General features: G+C 36.9%; 1 protein-coding gene across 21 annotated transcripts in view; it reads right to left on the bottom strand.

Moving 5' to 3' along the window:
- The window catches only part of REPS1 (RALBP1 associated Eps domain containing 1), a 62586-nt gene that overhangs the window by 36526 nt on the left and 13265 nt on the right, over positions 1-12795 (bottom strand). For 20 of the 21 annotated variants that reach the window (XM_030489059.1, XM_030489054.1, XM_030489043.1 and 17 more), the window contains 2 exons: positions 9958-10081; positions 5450-5646 (listed from right to left, as the gene is read on the bottom strand). In XM_030489059.1, the coding sequence (XP_030344919.1) occupies positions 5450-5646; positions 9958-10081 (321 nt within the window). Of the gene's footprint in view, positions 1-422; positions 554-5449; positions 5647-9957; positions 10082-12795 lie in introns of those variants that run through there. The other variant, XM_030489064.1, reaches the window with a different exon arrangement.

The following is a 12795-nucleotide window of genomic DNA, read 5'->3' as shown; positions in this document are numbered from 1 at the left end:
AGTTAATAAGTACTTAACATTTTAATGTTAAATCAAACTGAGAACATTCTTCTCAATAACTCATCAAAAAATAAAGTTGTAACAGGCAAAAATTAACTAATCTATCTTATTTAAAAAAAAAAAAAAACAAAACATTTTAAAATAGTTGTAAAAAAGCATGGGTTTTGTCAAACTGGAACTACCAAACCAAGACGCTATGAAGGACTTGTAAGCTGGACTTTTTTGGACTGACAAGCAGTTACAAAAAAATAGCTTTTAATTAAAAAGGCGACATAATATATGGCTCTAAAAGTACCACCTTAGTGAAGGTAAGTGAAACAAACTGGTGTAAGGCAACAAAATACTGTGCTAAAGCAACTCTGGAGGGATCTCAGCCTCAAAAGGGCATTGCAAGCATACATGAGTCAAATGAGATTATAAACCTTTTCCTGGATCTCACACCTCAGGCCGGAAGAAAGCCTTCTAAGGAGAATTCCAGAGACAAGGTAGCCAGACATGGTATCCGGCGGGTAGCTCTAAGGGTGTTGTGATCCAGCTCCTGATACCACACAGCCTGCATAAGAGTCAGGGAGCAGATCCGTCATGAAGAAACATTATGCTAAAGCTGGTAACTGCATTGTAGAACCCATGTTTTTGCAATCAACTAGCATTCATACTGAAGAATAAAATAGTCCAAGGTTCAATGGGAACTTCTCTACATGCAGCACTACACATTTTTAGAGAGGGGTGCATGGTTCAGCCAATTACAAACGTTTTAGTCTGACCTCAGCAGTTTGAAAGGTTTTAGACTAGGTTTGGAAGAAAATAATAATTAAAACCAGCAACAAATGGAAAAGGTATCAATCACAGAATGGGAAATTTTACCTAAGTTTGCTGATATTATTTTTGTGATTTTTCTAGACAAAGTAACTGCACTACATTTAACCTGTACCTCAGCATACTTCAGTGGGGTACCATACAAGATAATTCCAACAATGCGGAGATTAATATGAGAATCTAAGGTGCAAAAGAACTGGCTACAGAAGGAGCAAAGTAGAACCGTATTTATTAGAGTGGGAACTATGGGTTTGAAAGGAAGTTTCTAATAATGCTCCTGAATGACTGATTTAGGGAATGACCTAATTTGGTACTTCAGGTAACTGATTATGCACACTAAAAAGCATGCTGATGAATTTTGACAACAAATGTAAGGTTCCCTTCAGGACACAGGTAACAGTAAACTATCGAGTTTAAAATATAAAATACAGTTTCTTGCATAGTGCAAATTAATACCAAAGTGCATAACGAGAATCGATCAGCTGAAAACAAAAGACTGGATGCACATCTCATTTGGAACAAATCTAGTAAAATACTTTCAGTAAGAACAAATTCAAATTGGATTCAAAGGCACAGAAGTATAATAGGGATTACTGGTAACTACTTTATGAAACAGAACTGAGACTGGATTGTTTTGTCAAGCAAAATGAAGCTAAGGGGTAATACAGTGGCTTTCTAGTAAATACTGGTGGTATTCTGCAGCAAATACTAAGTACAAAATTGTTAAAAGAATAGGTTTTACCTGATCTGAGTAAAGTTAAGTGGGAATTCCTACCACATTCCCACTAATGCTCTGCAACAGTTCTCCCCAACACAGCCAGTGTTGGGCTGGCTGTGCCGATAAAAGTGTGATTTCAAGACAAAACCCTGATTTTTTAAAAACTCATTATCTAATACAATTTATCATGACAATAGAGGGTTAGAGTCTATAACACAAGAAGTTTTTTCCAGTTCTGTGGTCCTGAGCAATTTATTTAAAGCTAGATATCTTTTGCCTGGAATTACCTGTTCAATCTACAAAACAGAAGTAAACAGAAATGGACTACTGGCAAAATCTTAAAAGAAAGTCACACAACTTCTCACATAATCAAAAAGAGTTGAAATCGTCAAGTTTTGACTGCTACAGGTGCCAAATTTGAACTGTCCCCTCCTAAGGCTGCACTGATATGGCAATAAATCAACATAAACGTGCCAGTATTAGGTAGATAACTACCTTCAGCTTTACCTTTTATTTTCACCTGGATATAGCACAGTTCAGCCTACAAGCACCTGCCAGATACCCATTTTTCAGCTGTTAGAGACTCAACATCTATTGAAACTAGTTGCCCACTTTTCCTGGAAAAGGGAGGCAAGCCAGTAAGTATCCTAAAGCCGTACCTAATCAACACCTAGATCACACTCAAAGACACTGGAAAAAGTATTTGCCTTTTGGCTGTAACAACAAAACACAAAACATCCAAAGGCAGTATGTGACAGACAGATATTGAGAACATTCATCACTTTTGAAAGTATCTTATAAGACATAAAATACTTCCAAATCTCAATATTGCTGCTTTTTCTAAGAAACTGTTTTCAGTACATTTGCCTTACACCTTCAAAAACCACCCCAAACAAACAGAACAAAAACACCACCAAAAAAACCCCAGAAGCCAAAAAAGCTTCCATCTACAACGACAGCTCCTAATTCTATTAGGAGGATTTCTTTCTAAAGAGGACAAGAACTCAACAGAATCTAGATTCTTAAGATTGGCCTGAATTAATATAGCTGCTACTACCAGCGTATAGAGGTATTTCTATACACTCTGGTTAATATATCTATGTCAACATGTCACACGGTCAGCAGAAGTGTTCAAATCTACTCAGCCTCTATTATTTGGTAAGAAGAAATTATGTCAGCAGGAAAAAAAAGGAAATTTCTCTCAGCATTTTATCTCTACGAGGACATGCAGTCAACATGTCACCTAGTGAGTGAAGGCACCTTTCATTATTTAGCTGGACTCCTAGAATCAGTTCTGCAGCTTCCATGACACCTGGGCATGACTTCAGTCATCTTCTATTAACACCAACAATATTAAAAAGACAAACTTCTGGCCAGTGCTATATTTACATAGTACACAGCCATTATGAACTAAAAATGCCTCCACAGAAATGGACAGAGACAGCAAAAGGAACTTGGCCCATGCTTACTTTTAAAGATGACCTCATTTACAGCTAGCTACTCTTTGGAAACACAACCTGATTGTCGTTTTCCAACACACTGCCTCCAAGTGAAGCTCATTGAGGGGAGCTGCCAAAATAATGCGTTGATGAAGAAATAGTGTTAGCCAAGACATTTCGGTAGACAATACTCTAAGCAAAATTCTTTTACATAAATAATTTGTAATTATAAGATACTACCCTATGCATAACATATCTCACTAATACGGAAGCTGCACATGAACAAAAGTAGTTTTTAAAAACAAAGATTAAGATATCTTATGATTTCATACAAACAATATTTCAGCCAGAGTATTTAATGAAATCAATGTATTTTGAAGTGCCAGAAATATTATCAAAGCCAGTAAAGAGTTTAAGAAAAGTAAAACCAAAACCAAACACATATTCACTAATGGAATATCTAACAGGCTACTTGACAAGCTCTACAAGTGAAATATCCAAGCTTTATTTTGACACTTGAATTCCTGCTGAAAGAACAGTCATCCCTAGGAAAATGACATGCAGTAATTTACTCCTCAGACTTCGGCTCTGCTCATCCTCATCACTGAGAGAGGTGGCATATAATGAGAATTCACTGTCTTAACTTCTTTCTAGATTTTATAAATTTCAGTGATATCTCTAGGTAAAGACAACTGGATCAGCAATTCATACAAAAGAATGGATAAAAGCTGTATCCACCTTTTGGAAAATAACCCAATTAGTGGTATTTATGTGGTTAAACGAGAAAGCCCTTTCTCAGCTTGTTTGTAACACAGTGTCCAAATCTGTAACTATTAGACTGGGACAAGAAGGCTACTTGAATGGATTCGTTATACAGCCAGAAATGTAGAATCAGCCACAGAAAATGCACTTTACAATAGGGTGCAAAATCAGACAATACGTCCCTGATGTTCTAGACCATTAATACAACTTAAAACCACTGGACCCAATGCTTTGTTGTCCATTACGTTTGCTTCAACTCTGTTTTCTGGGGCAGATCTCTCAAAAAACTTAGAGTTTCTTTTTTCTGATGATCCTATACAGACATGTGTGAAGGAGATACCATGCTCCTTCCGTCAGGCAAGATGGAGAAATGAGATTTGGGTGCTCATACATCTTTGTGAATATGTGGCTTCTTTATCCAGAAATTGAAGACCTCAAACACCACTTTTTTTTGTTATTTTAAAGTTACACCAGTACAGATTCCTATATCAAATTGCAGCTGTTCACTAAACAAACTCATAAGCATACAAAACACTATTTCAACCAAAGTAAAACCCCATCAACAGATCAAGAAGATCTGCAATTGTTCATTCTTCATGAAGTACTTGGGAGGTCTCTCAAACGCACCTACCCAAAACCAGATGACAAGCTATTTTCAGATCTACTGCCAGCCCTCTTTTTGTTACGCTAGTCCCCATCTCCATTTTGGGAGAAACGAAGTGGCAGCCAAACACTAATTACGGATTGCCTCTGCTAATTTGCTTTTTCTTTATATTGGATCAGTTTGTGCTATTCCCAGAGAGATTAATAAACATCTGTGAGCTATTTCTTGAGTCCCAGAGAGACTAAGGTATGTTTGCAAGTTCCTCAATTCTTTACAAAACAAACTCAAAAGACAGCATACCACGGGGAAGAAAAGTCATTCAGTTATGCACACAGACAAATACACTAAGCAATATTTAATATTTGTATTCAGTGTCCTTGCTTGTAGAAAAGACAATCAGAAAAGATTTACCCATAGAGAAAGAGATTGTAAAGCCTATAAACCCCAAGGAATTATGAGGAGGCAAAGAGCTGTAAGACTTTACAGTTTTCATTTACTCAGCTGAAGATGAAAGAACCATAGAGCAAAAGGAAATCAGTTTTCTCATCACTGGAATGCAATATAAAGCTCTGTGAAAACTTACCTGTTATTTCTGATTCTTATTGTACCTACTTAATAATTAAACAGCTGAACAGTAAAATGTACAGCAGAGAAGAGTAACTGTGAGATTTAAAACAAAAAATCTCTAAATTAAGTATTTCAGATTTAAAAGTATTGGAGCATGTTGAAGGACTAGAAATCCAGTCTTCCAAGGCATTCAGTACTGCTGTTCCAATCACCAGGAAGCCAATGTGATCTAATAAACAAGGTATTAATATCTTAATGATTACAACTTGATATTTGCTATCACATCTTAGAGATTGATTTTCTTTTCTGTCCCAATTCTGTCCATTACCAGCAGTATTTTAATCATAGATTATAAGACTTCATAAAAAATGTCTCCTACATGTAAATATTTCAAAGCATGTGGTCTTCATGTATAATCTACATCAGTAGGAATTTTTTAAGAAACTATTTTGAAAGCAACAAAGCTTAAAAGTCCTATCAAATTTACACCTAAGCAGCAAAGTAGTGATTAAGAGTCCTATTTAATCTTTTAAGTTAACTTACCTGCTGATCAGTTGATGTACGTTGCTGAACTGCATCATGGCTCACAGAGCCTTTTTTGACTTGTATCCTGCCAGGTGGAGGAGGAATCACACCTGAATATGAAGCTGAGTTATCAGCATCTGAAGAATACAAGGCTGTGTGTCTTGATTCTTGTTCATTCTTTGTCATAACAAATCTGGGAAGAGGGAGGTCCTTTACTGTTAAAAAAAAAAAAGAAGAAAAAATAGAGCAGGCTATTTACTATGCAGAAGTATGATGCTTGAAAATAAAAACGCAGTTCTGTTTCGTAGCTAAAATTTCATACGTGCCTCAATTACTCAAAACACTGAGACTGCTGCTATACTTGAGCCAAAATCTGCCAGCTGGAAAAAAGCAAATATTCTTTCTGCATTATGTTCCATGATGCTGCTACTCAAGTTCTGGTTTTGGTATACAGAGGACTTCACGCAGCTCCCTAAGTGTAGCAATACAACTCTCCCTTAAATGCAGTAGTAACCAGATAATTTGCATTTAGCTCATTTTTTCTTAGTTTTGCCGACATACAACTACTGAAGTGTTATTTTCAAGACTTACCTACCACTTCTAGCACATATATAAAATTAGAGAGTCTTCATACAGCAAAACAAATGCTAAAATACTACAGTACATTCAACATCTTTTAGTGATCTGATGTCATGTTTATATTCACAACAAATAATATCATCTAGTCTTATTGCAAACACTGCAACTTTGCTTTGTGTTGCTTAAACACACCTGTGTACACCTTTCTACAATAAAAGCTAAATTTGGTGTTTTACTGGGATACTTTGTCACAAACACCTATAAAGCAAATTTTCTACAAAATATTAGGAGGTCCTTAGCTTTATGTACCATGGTTCAGAGTAGCCTGATATAAAAATGAGGCTATGTAAGTCTTCAGTTTTTCACTGTAAGATTCCTATCATTTTTATGAATCCCAGGCACAATTTTCTTACTGGTCCACTGTGAATAAAAAAAATAAATCGAAAGATTTGCTGCACGGCTTACTTGGAAATTATTTTTCCAACACAAAACAAATTTACAAGCATGGCTCAAATTTAATTTCTCCTGCTGACTGCTTACATCAATTACTTTTGGTATTGAAAATTAGTCAAGTCAAAAAATACCAACTGTATTAAGATTTGAGATGAAATTGCATCCAGTTTATTACATCAAAAGTAAACATTAAACTGATTTGTATTTGAAGAGTGTAATTTGAATCCATACCATTCAACAAATACGTATCCATAGACATCTTTACGTACGCAGCATTAAAAACCAATGCTCCAGTAAGAACATAAATTCTTGATTTAAGCCTCTGTCACTAAGCACAATTCAACGTGTTAAACAGATTTCATCACGGGGAAGGAGCATGCAACACAGCCTCTTTGCTAAATTTGTGGCTACCCATCATGTGGAAACACTGTTAAATCAATTCCTGATGCCTTCCTCGTTCCTAGATGCCAATTTTCACGTCAGCATTGTACCCCATATTGCACTAAGCTAAACAGTTCACTTAGCTAAACAGTGAACTACAGCCAGCCAAACAGTGAAAAAGTCATTGCATACAAAACTGAAAATTTGTATGCTTGCAAAACAGGGGATAAAACATAGACACTAGAACATCCAACTGGCAATCTGCGCAATTCTATGCAAATCTATGCAACCAGTTGTTCCAACACAAGGCTTTGGCGTGAGATATCTAGCACTAATTCACAAAAGGCTCAGAAGGAACACGAATTACTGTACAGTCTTCTTTAAAAACAAGACTAGATAAAGACAAAACTAGATAGACAGGTTTGTCTTGCTGTACTAAGTTTCTACATCACCAATTGCAATTTGCCATTTTTACCTCTCCTGTCTTTCCCCCGTACAGCAGAAAAACCTCATTTCAACACTACAGCATTTGTTACCATTCAGAAATCCCTCAATTATAAATGCAACAGAATGACTGATACTGTTATGAACAGAATATTGATACTGAATAAATTAGAAAGTTCTCCGTACTTTTTATGCTCACATCCTTGGTAACAATTTCCTCCACCAAAAACTGCATTCCATACTTAGAAAATAAACATTAATTTGAAATAGACACTGGCTCATTAATTTCTCAACTTCCCAGAAGGAAAATTTTCTGGGACAGCAAAGGAACAACAGATTTAGAGGCTTGCAGTAGAATAATTAAGCTAGTATTATTACTACACTGCACATCTGAGTAATCAAAAAAGCACTTAAGTTAACTAAGAATCAACTGGATGACACTTGTGTTGGATGGACTTAGTAGTCAAAATTTGACTGTTGTCTGCACTCAGCAACTCACATTCCTGTCTACTGAAGAGACACATGGTGAACCAAAGAGAAAGAGAAACAAGAAAAGAAGAGGAGAGAAAATACCAAGATGACAGAGGGAGTAACAGTAAAAAAAATCATGGACTAAAACATGCATAGAATGCAGACCTAAAAAGTAGATGTCCTAAAACATAAGCTTTAACTAACTGTAACTGTTTTCTTTTGAACAAAGAAGGGATATATGATTTAGCTTGGGATGGCTCTAACAGTTCCTGTTCCAGACTTCTTGGAGATGGACTGTGGCCAGCCTGCTGAGCCAGTTTTCACAGGAAGGTAACACAAGCTCAGAATCATTTTATGAGTCTTCAGCCTGCTCTATTTTAGCTATTTAGTAGCTGCTACAACACGTGAATCATCCTAGAAGCAGGAACTTCATAGACAGGACTGGAACCACTGCAACCAAGGCAACAGACAACCAAAGCTAAAAACAGTTAGAGCAAAAATAAATGTTCTGACAATTGATGTATTTAGTAGGTTTGGAACCAGTTACAGAAAATTATTCCTAGAAGTCCAGAAACCATTACAAATATTTCTAGTATTATTGTGAATCAAGAAAACGTATTCCATCATAACAGTTCCAATGGCTGCTAATTTTACAACAACATATTTTATAGTTTGGAATTAATTCCTTCCTTCAAATTTCTTCTGATTTTTTCTTTTTTTTTGGTAAATAGAAAAGCTCCTTCCAGTTAAGGTATCTTGCATTAAAATAAACCCGATCATACAAAAACTCTGAAAAAAGCTATATACACAGATTTTAGTCTTTGCCTTCTTCAATGGGCAATTGATGAGAAATCCCACAATTGTTACATGAAGTCCCAGTTCTATCAGATATTAAAGAGTCGAAGAACCCTTTTCCAACTTCCTGATTCTATGGCATTCTGCTACAACTTGCTGAAAAATTTGGGAACACTCATCAGGAAAATGCTTTATAAACATAGGGTGGGTTATGAACGGAAAGGAACTTGAATACTAGCAAAATATTGACTGAAACCATGCACTTCTCCAAAAAGCTACAAAACCACCCATGAAAGCAGTACATACTGTTTGTACAATCCTCAAATAAACATAACTGTAAAAGTGTATGTGATGATTCTCTTCATTTTTTTATAGTATTGTCAAATACTTCAGTCCTATTGGATTGTTTTTAACAATCCTTAACTACTGTTTAATTTACATGCTTTACATAAACTCCTAAGCTTTCTTTTAATTACTAGCATATATCAACTATATCATAATTTCTACAGACATAAAATCTACAAGGGAAGTCACCTCAGCGCAAAGCTGTGCTCCTAAGATATTTTTCAGCTGTGAGTCACGTACTATGCTGCAAAAGGCTACAGCGGCTTAAAACTCATGACTTCATCTTCCTAAGTCTCTTTTCATCTTACAGAGCAGCATCGACATGGATACACTTATGTCACTCTGAGGCTACAGTAGAGCCTCATATCAAAGCTTTTTCTGCTGTTCTGAACCATCTTCCTAGAGTAAGCCCTTCTCCTCTTCGTATTTCACTACTTCCAACCACAGCTGACCTTTGAAAAGGAGGATAACAGGTGTTTTGGCTGATAACAGACTTCAAAGATCTTTTACAGGTCAGATTTTTCACTAGGAAAAAAAATTAAAAATCTTAAACCACCAATCTTCATATCTGCGCTAAGAAAGGAGAAAATTGTCAAGCCAAGCGTGAAGGAATATGACTTCAGAAAAATGACCTTCCGTTTGCTGAAATCAAGGCTTCATAAGCTCAGCAACTACAAAAGCCTGCAAATGTCACATTATTCTTTTCCTTCCAATTCACATTAGTCCCATTAGTACTTTATTCAGAGGACATAGTGCACAAGTTCTCACATTAGTCATCTATAGAATGAACTTGTATCTACACAATGGTCATATGTGTAGATGTTCATTTACCCCATGATGAACACAATACTTTTACTGAATAAGAGTAAGGTATTAACATTATTTTTTGCACTGTAAGAACACACTCCCTCACACTCCCTCCGCAGTATTTTTTTAAGTCAGAGATATGTATAAAAAGACATACCACATCAATTTACAAGGTCACTCTACAAGAATCTGTGAGCCAAGTACAATAATTCTGCTCAGCAACTAAATTTCCCCTCAATCCTGTGATTTACCTGTATTTAAGCTTTCCACTCTTAGAGGGAGACCAGACTGGGCCACAGCAACAAGTTTCAAAGCAATGTAAAATTGACTTCTTCCAAAATAGCCAAGTCTTGTTGCACCACATTGCTCCATGATCTGAAATAAAACACACACAGTTACTTGTACAAAGAAACTTAAAACACAAAGTGCTCTATAGAGGTGATTTCATACACTTAAGAGCAGCACGCCTTGCATTAAATGCTTGTAACAATTTTCTAATCTTTCAGTAACAACTTCACATGCAATCTCTAAATATTATGTGACTTGAGTCAGAGTACATAATTCCTCGCAACCTGCAGAAGTACCAAGTCTAAAACTTAGTTTTTTCCCAATTATTCACCCTTTTTTTTCACCTAGGCTTTAGACATTTTACAGAGTTGATGTGAGAGACAGAAAGAGAGTAACTGGGGTCATGTTCCTTAAAAAAAAAAAACCAAACCCAAACAATAAAACCAGATCACCCAAGCAAAAAGAACCCCCAAATCACCAAGAACACAAAACAAACATCCTATGTGTCTATTAGCTAGTCTACTAGCAGCTATATTGGCTGTCTTCAGTAACTGCAACAACAAAGGAACAGCATTCAACATTTTTAGTATTATAATGTCAGATGCGATTGAGAAACACAAAATGAAGACTTTCAAATAACTCTCAGACAAAATTGAACAGTGGGTTACTGATCAAGTGAGAGAAATGGCCTGCCCCCAAATTTCTCCCAAAGAATTTCAGTGATGAAGTTAGAATTTGTAACAAGTTAAAAAGCTAGACAATTGTGAATGATACCTTCTAGCCATTTCTGATACAGACTTGGTATAGCTCAACTTCGAACTTATAAAACAAACCTATAAAGCATTCATTCAGAACAGAAAGAAGTATCCATATCTATGCATGGAATTAGACACTGGAGGAGAATGCAGAACTTTAGGTTCTCCAAACAATACCACAGATGCTGCTTCATTTAAGAAATGCAACAAAAAAGTGGTGCTGTATTACTCCCCTTTTCATACCCTGGTGTTCTATATGATGGAAAGGTGGTTTGGTCTTTTGTTGTGAATTGTGAGAAATTTTGGTTTGTGCAGATGGCAGCTATGTGTTCTAACATCCTGCCTGCAAACTCCTCCATATCGAAGACCTGCAGACTTGCTGAGGGTGCATTCTTGTATGTGCCAGGTCACCAATAAGACGCAAAGCATGACACATCCCAAATCAGACTCTCCAAGCAAAATGGTCCATACTGTCTTTTTACCTATCTAGCAGTCTCATCTAGACTGTAATGTTTCAAATGCGACACAAGGATGCTCTCGGATACCATGGTGAAAGCCTTGTTGAAGTCAAGGAAGATGACATCACTGCTTTTCTCTCCTCAACCACAGTTCAAGTCTTTACATCACAGCAGATAGCGTTTGACAAGTACCCTTGGTAAATCCATGCTTGCTAACCCTTATTACTGTTTTGACCTTCATATGGCTAGAAATGGCTTCCAAGCACTTGTTCCACAATTTGTCAGGGACCAAAGTGCAGCTGACCAGCCTGTAGTTCCCCAAATCAACCTTCCTGCCATTCTGGAAGATGGCTGCAGCATGTCTTTCTCCAGTCACTGAGGCCTACCCCTGATCTCCACAACTATTCAAAGAGAAAGCTGGCTTGCAATAGCATTAGCTAGCTCTCTCTACACTCAGAAATATCCCATCTAATCCCATGAACTTGATATTTCTCAAAAGATCCATAATTTTCTTGTAGTACTACTAGTTTCCCTCCTCCTTCAAACCCCATCTCCAGGCACAAAGGCCCATGAGACCTTGTCTGTGATGATCAATGCAGAGCAGGCACTGAGAATCTCAGACTTATCTACATCCATGGATAATTTCTCTCCTTATCCTTCCCACCAGCGCTCAGTCATTAATTTCCGTGTTTGACAAGTCTGGTCTCTTGATACATCTGCTCATTTTCCTAACTACTGGGATGTACTGTTACTGGGTGTAGAGAAAGCTGTCCTGAAAGATTTCCCAGCTTTCGAAGGACACAGTTCCGAAGGGCAGAAGAGCCCTGCTTGCAGACACGTTCCAACTGAAAATGTCAACTACATGTTCAGCAGCAACTGAACCACATGATCCACGAGAAATTAGTCTGTGTGCTTCAGCATTGCCGAAACAGGAAATAGACTTCAGTAACTCCATACAATCAAACAGATGGGTTTATTAACTACAGCTGAGCTAGATACGGCTCAACAAACAACTGCTTGCATATTTCCTTGCCAGGCACCAAGACTCTAGGACCTCATGAACATAAACTGTTGTATAACCTATCACAGGAAGGTGTGGGAAGTTGACAGACACTTAGTCTCACAGAAGTCCCAAGAAGATCAGCCAGTCTAGGGCTACATGCAGCTCAAATCCTGCGGAACAGAAGGTAGCTGCATTAAAACATTTGGATATGTCTGTATTACACTTCTCACATTGTCCTACAGCACCTGTGTTATTTGTATTTTCCCATTATAGTATTTCTGTAGCATGATGTCTGCACAGAAGTCAAGGGACAACAGGGCATTTTCTAATGTTGATTAACAAAAAATAATTCAATATAGTTGAACACAGTATGCTAGTTTCAACAGGCTGGTTGGACTAGAAAAAGTGCCACGAAGAAAGGAGTGTCAGTATAAATTGACAGGAGACAATTCAAACAGTAGAAAACTTTGAGGCATCAACATCTAAAATAAATTGCCTGTACCCATCCTAACGCGAGAAATAATTATGCCAAGTTTAAACAACTATCAGAACTAAAGCAGTGAAGATTCAATAGACACCTAGCAA

The sequence above is a fragment of the Strigops habroptila genome, chromosome 6 (genome assembly GCF_004027225.2).
Source record: "Strigops habroptila isolate Jane chromosome 6, bStrHab1.2.pri, whole genome shotgun sequence".
NCBI lineage: Eukaryota > Metazoa > Chordata > Aves > Psittaciformes > Psittacidae > Strigops > Strigops habroptila.
The sequence above is the reverse complement of the archived record's forward strand: the minus strand, read 5'-3'. Positions and strand labels throughout refer to the sequence as shown.